This window comes from Sinocyclocheilus rhinocerous, unplaced genomic scaffold (assembly GCF_001515625.1).
Source record: "Sinocyclocheilus rhinocerous isolate Xijiao unplaced genomic scaffold, SAMN03320098_v1.1 scaffold478, whole genome shotgun sequence".
NCBI classification, from domain to species: Eukaryota; Metazoa; Chordata; class Actinopteri; order Cypriniformes; family Cyprinidae; genus Sinocyclocheilus; species Sinocyclocheilus rhinocerous.
In genome coordinates, this window is record NW_015651483.1 from 932,897 (window position 1) to 941,986 (window position 9,090).

A 9,090-nucleotide genomic window follows, 5' to 3' on the forward strand; every position below is an offset into this window, starting at 1 on the left:
AGAGAGAGAGAGAGAGAGAGAGAGAGAGTATCATCTTCCTTCACTGAAAGAAAAACTAGTTGAAAATTGCAGCTGGCAGTGCTAAAAGTCTCCAGAAGGTGGCGACATGAGATTAGAAATTCAATAAGAAATCCATTTGAAGTTTTCTGTGGAACAATTCAAAACAAGCACATTTCAGAAACTCAAAGAAATCCACATGATTCATAATGGCGCTTTATTCAACTAAAAGGTAAAAAAAATGAAAAGAAAAAAATGTTAAACTGGCTTTTAGTAGATAAACTGAAAAGCAGTTCAACTATGATATACTGAAAATTAAAAAAAAAAAAATCTCCAAGCACAAAAGAGAGTGATTTGATCAAAAAGAGCAGTAAACTTCATTTATTAGCACAGTGAGAGCAGCTTCCCACAGGACCAGAGACTCTCAGAGGAAGATGGTTGTCGTAGTAACAACACAGAAGTAGCTCAAGCATCACTAGATCGAGAGAGCAACTGCACACTGCAAATGTTCCTGCACTGCAACAACACAACAGCCGTTAAAATACAGCACTTTAAATCAAGCACATTCACCAGGGAAGAGGAATCCGGCCTCTGAATGAGTTCTAATGCACACTGAAGCCCAGGCTGCTGTCATTGACGGATGAGGGATTGAGCTGCTGCTGTTATTTCTAGTGCTGCTAAAGCCTCCAGAGATTTATAGAGCTGCGAGTCATATTCAGCCTGGCACTGACCGGGCCTTCTAAGAAGAGTGTTTTTAAGTTGGCATAGCTCATGTGTGAATACAAGGTTAGGGTCTTTAAAAAAAAAAAAAAAAAAAACTTTTGAAAGTCTAATTTAAAGCAAATGTCAATTTCTCTTTGTATTCATCTTGATTTCATACCATTTTCCTGAGGAAAAAAAAACGACCCTAAAAATGTCATGTGGTGTAATCAAGAAAAAATAATAATGTATATTCTTTAAACCTTGAATACATGAGTGTAAGTTATGCTTTAAAATGTGTTTTTCAAGGTGAAAAAATTTGTATTATTCTTTCTTAAACAAATATCATGAATTATTATTAATTAATATCATTACATTTTTAAGGACTCATAACACATGACATTTTACAATCTGAACTAACCTTGTCTTGTAATAAAAAGCTCAAATTAACAGATATTTGAAAAGACTTTAAAGATCATTTCACTTTGATCATCGTTTTTTTTCTGCAAATTGGTGACATTACATAACTGATTTGGTGGACAATAGTTTTTCAATAATTATTAGTGAAATAAATGTTAAGTTGCTGCAAATCAGTTACTTAAAATAATTTTTAAAAAAAACATTTTTCTTCATTATGATACAAGGACAGTCAACATTTCTGACTCCCCCCCCCAAAATCAAAATAAATTTTCAATTTAGAAATTAGAAGAAGTTAATTCAAGTCATTGTAGGTATGAACTGCATTTTTAATGTATTTTGAAATAAATTAACAGACCCGGACAAAAAAAATGAGCGCCATGAACTATTAAAAATTGTTAATACAAAAAGGGTCACAGCATCTGTGCATTGAGTGCGTCTCTTCATAAAATGATCAGTAACAGATAAGTAAAGCAAACCGAAAACGGGCGTAGGTGTGGTTAACGTATGAAAAAGCGTTCAATATTTTAATCAGACATGATATGGCTCATAAACGCTTTACAATTGTGTCATTTCAAAATACTTTGCTAGTTTGTTACAAAAATACGACACGTGCTGCATATCAGTGTATTCTTATCAGTGCCTGGAAGAATTCAGTAACTACACGTCGCACAAAAATGCAAACCTATTCGTTCTCTGATAGTCTAGTTATATAGATTTGAAACTAAAAGCATCATGTTCCTGGTTAGATCTGTCACAGAGCAGCAGCTGAAAGATCAACTTCAATCTCTCATTTTATCGGCTTAGCCAAGTAGAAAATGATTGTCTTGAGACATAAAAAAGTGTGGAGGAGAGACTCCAGCTATTATCAGTCCAAGGACGCTTGATGGGAGCAAACGGAGGATGGAGCTGAATATGTAAGGACAGAGAGACAGACAGAGGTGTGTGTGATTTTTTGCTTTTCAGTCAGTAGCAGTAGAGCAGTTATGTGCACGTTTTCCTCTTGTCGTCGAAGAGGCTGCGCAGCAAGTACACCTGGACCCCGGATACGATCACCATGACAACAAGGTTGGTACACGACCACAGGTTGACCCGCTCGCAGTTGCTCTCTTGCAGGGTGCGGTCGCGGGCTTCGAAGGCTTTCAGCAATGTCTGGATCTGAAGACTCTTTCCCAGTCGAGACTTCACGCTGTTGATGGTGTCCTGCAAAGAAACACACACTCTGAATGTGAATATTACTTGCATACACTAACACTGAATTTGATTTTGAAAGAAGTCTATTTGATCGAAAAATACAGTAAAAATGTTGAAATATTATTACAATCTAAAACAACCGTTTTCTATTTGAATATATTTTCAAATGTAATTTATTCCTGTGATGAAAACGGAATTTTTCAGCATCATTACTCCAGTCTTCAGTGTCACATGATCCTTCAGAAATCATTCTAATATGCTGATTTGCTGCTCAAGAACATTATAAGTATCTGTACTGTCATTTTTGATCAATTTAATGTATCCGTGCTGAATAAAAGTATTACGCTATTTCATAAAAAAAATAAATAAAAAAAAATATATATATATATATTTGACCCCAAACATATGAAATGTTCCCACAGTTCCTTTATGTTAGTTCAGAGAGTGTTTTGGAGGATAAAAGAAGCAAAATTGTGTTTTTAATCAGTCTTCTCAACAGATAAACCTCAAATAACTTTATTATGTCTTCAGGATTAAAGGAAAAACAACCAACGGCCGAGACATAAGGAGTCCCACACAAACGTCCAAGAAATCGATAATATCTCCACTCTGAAACAATGGCAGGTAAACAAAGTCAACTCAGAACTCTGACCCAATAGGAACACACAATTTCCTGCACAGATGTGATTTTAATTGGAAAACTTCCTTTTGCTTCCTGAAATAGCTTGTTAACAATTTGTTATAAATAGCTTGTGCAGTCTCAACAATCTGGAGCTCAACACGCTCAAAACTGTGGAGATGACCGTGGACTTCAGGAGAAACCCCCCTGCTCTCCCCCCACTCACCATCATGGACAGCACTGTGACTGCAGTGGAGTCATTCAGGTTCCTGGGCACCACAATCTCTCAGGACCTGAAGTGGGACACTCACATTGACTCCATTGTGAAAAAGGCCCAGCAGAGGTTGTACTTCAAGACCGTCATGAAAACAAATTCCTCGTATGTGAAAACATACCTGGCAATAAAAGCTCATTCTGATTCTGATTCTTAACGTAGAATCAGTTTATATACACTTCTTTCAAGAAAAAGCGTCACGTATTTGGCTAGCGGTCCCCGGTCCTTTACTATCAGACCATTTCACAAGCACTCAGGGTCACATTCACACCACCTGTGCTGCACTGCATGCTGGTAGTTGGCATGCCTTGTCAAGATATCTATATTGCTTCGGTTCAAACAAATGTCACCTTAACTGACAGAATGACTACTGCCATATGCTCCGCGAAAGCCCAAACACTGACATCTGTGAATAGGATAGTTAATTATTCCACTTATTTGGAATCAAAAAGTGGATTTAACCACAATGTTAGTGCATTTCAATAGTGTCAGTGACATATTCATTTACTGAACAATAGTCTTGCTCGTCCACATTCCTTAACAATAGTTTGGGGCTACCACACCTTCTGACCAGTGATTTCCCAATATATATTTCCTGCTGTTCCTGATTACTGCTTACAAATTCTTAAATATCACTTAATGAACAAAGAGCCATTTGTAGCTAAATGTTGTAGCACTGAGTATAACTAGTAAAATGTAGATTGAATATAGATTTTTTATTTTTATTTTATTATATTATTTTCCATATGTGGAAAGATTCCTTGATGTTTCTTGATGTTCTATTTGAACACTGATGGTTTTGCATTAAAAGATATTACACTAAAATTCAAAAGTATGGGTCAGTACGGGTTTTTAAAAAAAATAAAATAAAAATACAGTAAAAACAGTAATATTGTAAAAATATTAGCATTTAAAATAACTAGTATAACTAAGTTTGCTATTTATATATATTTTAAAATGTAATTTAGTCCTGTTCTGAATTTCAGCAGCCATTACTCCAGATTATTTCTTTCTATTATCAGAATTGAAAACAGCTGTGCTGCCTAATATTTTTGTGGAAACTATGATTAATATTTGTTTCAGTATTTTTGATGCATAGAAAGTATGCAGTAGAACAGCTTTTTTTTAACATGATGTCTTTACTGTCACTTTTGATCAATTTAATGCATCCTTACTGAATAAAAGTATTAATAATTTCTTTCTTTCATTCAGTCATAAACAAACAAACAAAAAAACTACTGACCCCAAACTTTTGAACAGTACTATACATCATGCGCTGCCTGAGTCACTCTTGTTTCTTTGGCACGTGTTTTTCATACCATGATATCCTCCAGCTTCATGTCCAGAAGGTCTGCTCCCTGCACGTATGCTTTCCAGTCCTCCGATTCCTCGCCGTCCTCCATATTGTCCAAAATCAACTCAAAGAAGATGACTTTCTCAGAAACTGCACTGAATATATTATCAAAACAGAACATGTAGTCTCCCTCTTCTGTTTCCATTCTGAAGTAAAAAAAAAAGTCACATAAAAAATGAAGAAAGGCCAAGCATGGATAATCAGGAAGTAATTGGCTCAGTGTATATGACTAAACTGTGATTGTGGGTAAAACGTACATATGAACCCCATCAGACTTTCTGTAGTCAGTGGCTATAATGTAACCGCTGGGCGACTGTATGTAGAAGTCCACATCTAGACTCGCTCCATCCAGAACCTGCACACAGACACATAGATTTCCATTAATGATGAGTCAACAGAAGGATCAGCTGATTCTGCCCTCACAGCTTGAAGCTTTGAGCTTACTGTGGGCATGAATCACAGTCCTTTTGGTACTTTTCCTTCTCCCAAAATGACCTTTAGCTCCACTGTGTCACTTCTCCAACTTCAGGATTGTGTAGCAACTTCAAGTTTAATTTTCATAATGCAGCATACTGTATTGCATTAGATCATGCTTGAAAGAGAATTATTGCAGTTCGTTTTGCAACCAGATAATTGGCAAAAATCGGGGCTAATTATGAAGAAAAATCTTTTGTCATGTGTTTTAATTCATATTGCTTACTTTAAACATTAACAAATGCACTTCACACGATTTATACATCTTTGAATTAAAGTTACCTTTATGGTTTTGTGGTATTTTAAGTTGTGCTAACTTAATGTAGAACATTTCTTTTTATTATCTCATATTATCTATTTTCAACTTAATTGATACTACAACACGTATGTAGGCAGTATCCAACAAAATGATGAAGTTATAACGTCTTGCAGTATCACCAACATACAGGCTGGATCAGAGTGAAATCTCCAGATGTAACGTTACCTGGTACTCGATCTCCAGTGAAGCGTCTTTCTTCATGGGCTGGAAGAAGCACTCTTTGCGTCCCGCGGGTAGAGTGAAGGTAAAGTCACTGTCCAGAGACTGAGAGAAAGCGCTGATCACAGACACACACAGCGATAAACACGCCACACACACTCTCAGCACCTCCATACTCCACCGCATCTTCCTAGACTTCTAAAACTATCAACAACCGATGAAAGTTGTTCTTCTGTAAACTTCAGCAGCTGCTCGGGACAGCTCAGCAAACGAGTTTGGAATGCTGTGACGTGAGGACCCCGCCTCACAAACGTAGAAATGTTAATAATCGTTTTTAAATCTGCCAGCACAGGTACTTCCTCTTTTTATAAGAAATGAATAAAAATGGTATAAAATTATGGAACACGTGTTTTACGAGAATGTATTAAATATGTATATACACGTACAACGTACACTGGCATATAACGCGACGTTCTGAACTGTTGCATTGTGGGAAATGTAGTCTGCAGAATGTAGTTCTGCGCTGCATTGTACGATTAGTACTTTACAGTAGTGATGAGAAAGTCGGACTCATTGAAAAGAACCGGTTCTTTTTTCATTTGTATTCAGAGAATAATCATTTTCCTTATGCATAATGATAACACAATAATTTATATTCCCAGGGGGAATATAAAAATATGCAGAGAAATTCAAAAATAGGTATATAATATGTTCATCCAATTAATGTAAAAGATTCGACTCGACAAATTATTCGTGTACAACCAGGCGTCTGGTTGTGCGCCATTGTGCGTCACCCATAGAAAGTTTCAGACGCAATGCTTTTGGCCCTTTACCAGAATTTATATATATATTAGTGCTGTAAAACGAATCGATTAATCGCATCCAAAATAAAAGTTTTTGTTTACATAATATATTTGTGTGTACTGTGTATATTTATTATGTATATGTAAATACACACACATGCATGTATATATTTAAGAAAAATATGTTACGTTTATATATTAAATATATTTATATATTATATAATTTATATGAATATAAATATATACATGTAAATACATGTACATATTTTAAAAATATTTACTGTATGTGTGTGTATTTATATATACTTAATAAATATATACAGTACACACATATTATGTAAACAAAAACTTTTATTTTGGATGTGATTAATTGCGATTATTCGTTTGACAGCACTATATATATATATATATTTAAAATTCTGGTAAAGGGCCAAAACTTTCTGAAGCTTTCTATGGGTGGCGCACAATCCACTAATACATTTTTTCCTCAAAACCTAAAATGAAGTTATTAAAAACAAAGCATAACAAAAAAGTTAAAGGTAGGCTAGTAATTTAACTGTTAAACGGATATTGAAGTATTTAAAGTCTCATGAAGATGAATGTCATATTTTAAACCCCACAAGAATTAAACACGAAGGGGGTTAAATATAACAAAGTAGCTCAATTATTCTCCCATATGAAAGTTCTAGCAATATTTCAAATATCTTATCTTTGAGGTGACGCGTCTGATGACAAAACCTCCAACTCATCTAGACCTCGAGGAGTGGGCGGGGTTAAAGTAATACTTGATTCCTATTGGCTGAGGCCGGGGCAGCAGCAGCCGTGAGCGCTGTGCAGCCGAAGCAACAGCAGCATAAGCAGAAGGGAAGCAGTCAGGCAGCCAGCGCTTCTCAACGGGGGGTTTAAAAGAGAAACTAGCCCAACTGTTCGTTCTGGACCGCCAAACACACCCCCTTACCTTAATACAGTTGTAAACAGTTAGCATTATTAGCTAGTCTTGGCCTCTGTCGTCAGTATTAGAGGTGAATAGATAAAAAAGCGAGGATGTTGGTCCCCGTGGGAAGATAATGAAGAAGCTGCGCGTGTTGTTGCTGTGCGCCGTTTTAGCTCTCCTGTGCTGGTGAGTCAAAATATTTTGTTTGTTGAAATGCTATTATAACGTCTCTACATGTCAAGCTGCGCCATAAAAACACTGATACTTTGGCAACGACATCATTTACCACTGTGTTTCTAATGATAGCTTCATGCTAGATGCTAACGTTAGTTCAGTAGCCTCAGAGGTGGGATGTATTTTTAAGCTTCCTGTCAAAAGACGTCAAATAATATGAGCCAATTACTTTTTATATATCATTTATTATTGTGGAATTGCTTGCATCTTGTATAGAAATATGCTGACAGCCTGTTGAAAGTAGTACTGGACCACCAGCTGTCCACTATGAATGTAAATTGTGGATAGAGGGTACAGAAAACAGACAGCCCTCCATGTATTGTTAGTCTTCCCAATTCTGTATGTGAGCATTTAACAATTTAAATAGTATTTTATGTGTGTTTTTTATTTTTTAAGGCTTTGTTGAACTTTGGCATCAGCTTATATAGTTTAATTTTGTGGCAGCACTTTTTATGGCCATTATCATGAATTATGGTCAGTTTTTATGTATTTAAAAGTAACAGGCTGCTGTCCAGTTGGCTGGACTGCTCGAGCCTAAATTTGCCCTGACCTCTGTAGCAAACGCTGTTACTTTGAGAATGTTTAATGCATTCGAATATGTGCATATCAATGATAAACTGCACTCGCTCTATGTGCCAGGCTGATGTGGCATCCACCGTGTACAGGTGGTGGATTAGGGTTGGTTCACATGGGTGAGACAAGTACACGATTACACCCTGTAATTGTCGGACATCCTGTCAGATTGATGATTTTAATAACGGGCTGATATGCGAACTCACTGCTATTTTCATAACGGCTGATTACAGAGCTTGTATTACTGTGCTTTTGCACAACAATTGATATGCTAGAAATGTGAGACAGAAAGATGTTCGCTTTTGGTTCTAGCAATGTTACCTTGTAAGTAAAGGTAAAAGGAAAAAATGATTTTTAAAATTGTGAGGATGTCTTCATACCTATTGGCAGAAAAAAAAAAAGAAATGGTTAGTTGCTTAAGAATTGCATCACATATGCACAAACGCACAGGCGGCACAGTTCATAAATACCTGTTGTTGTTATTTGGCACACTTTGTTAGCTTTTATTACTCGATTTTTAAAATTGTGAGGATGTCTTCATACCTATTGGCAGAAAAAAAAAAAAAGAAATGGTTAGTTGCTTAAGAATTGCATCACATATGCACAAACGCACAGGCGGCACAGTTCATAAATACCTGTTGTTGTTATTTGGCACACTTTGTTAGCTTTTATTACTTCATTATATTTTTTTCATGTTTGCATGGCTTTCAGAAAAGAGCAACCTGGTAAGAATCTAAAATTAATGTAAAACAACGCATAAACATTTTATTTCCATAATTTGGCTTTTTTACGGAAAAGTAAGCATTACACACCAGAACAGCAAGGGTTTCGCAACATAATCTGAAAAGTAAAATAGCTTAAATTACATGAAAGTTTATGTAGTTTTCTTTAGAATAACATGCACAGATGGAGCGTGCACAGGACCAGAGATTTTAAGAAGGTAAAACGAACGTGTTTTGCTTCAAATATAAAATAGGTCTGGAAGGCCAACCATACATTTCTCAATTGAGTTGTCATTTTATTTTTTACTAATATATATA

The 9,090-nt window shown here is 35.9% G+C and overlaps 2 protein-coding genes across 5 annotated transcripts in view; one reads left to right on the forward strand and one right to left on the reverse strand.

Annotated features, from left to right (window-relative positions):
- Positions 1-1,570: 1,570 nt before the first annotated feature.
- LOC107712842 (transmembrane emp24 domain-containing protein 5-like) lies at positions 1,571-5,989 on the reverse strand. The gene is made up of 4 exons (XM_016518205.1): positions 5,513-5,989; positions 4,812-4,909; positions 4,520-4,700; positions 1,571-2,316 (listed from the first exon to the last, which is right to left on the reverse strand). Exons 1-4 carry the CDS (start codon positions 5,690-5,692, stop codon positions 2,098-2,100), a joined length of 678 nt encoding a protein of 225 aa, XP_016373691.1. The 5' UTR covers positions 5,693-5,989; the 3' UTR covers positions 1,571-2,097.
- Positions 5,990-7,146: 1,157 nt separating this feature from the next.
- The window catches only part of LOC107712873 (SUN domain-containing ossification factor-like), a 66,136-nt gene continuing 64,192 nt past the window's right edge, over positions 7,147-9,090 (forward strand). For all 4 annotated transcript variants that reach the window (XM_016518243.1, XM_016518244.1, XM_016518245.1 and 1 more), the window contains exon 1: positions 7,147-7,429. In XM_016518243.1, coding sequence (XP_016373729.1) covers positions 7,377-7,429 — 53 coding nt within the window. In that variant the 5' untranslated portion in view covers positions 7,147-7,376. The remainder of the gene's footprint in view (positions 7,430-9,090) is intronic.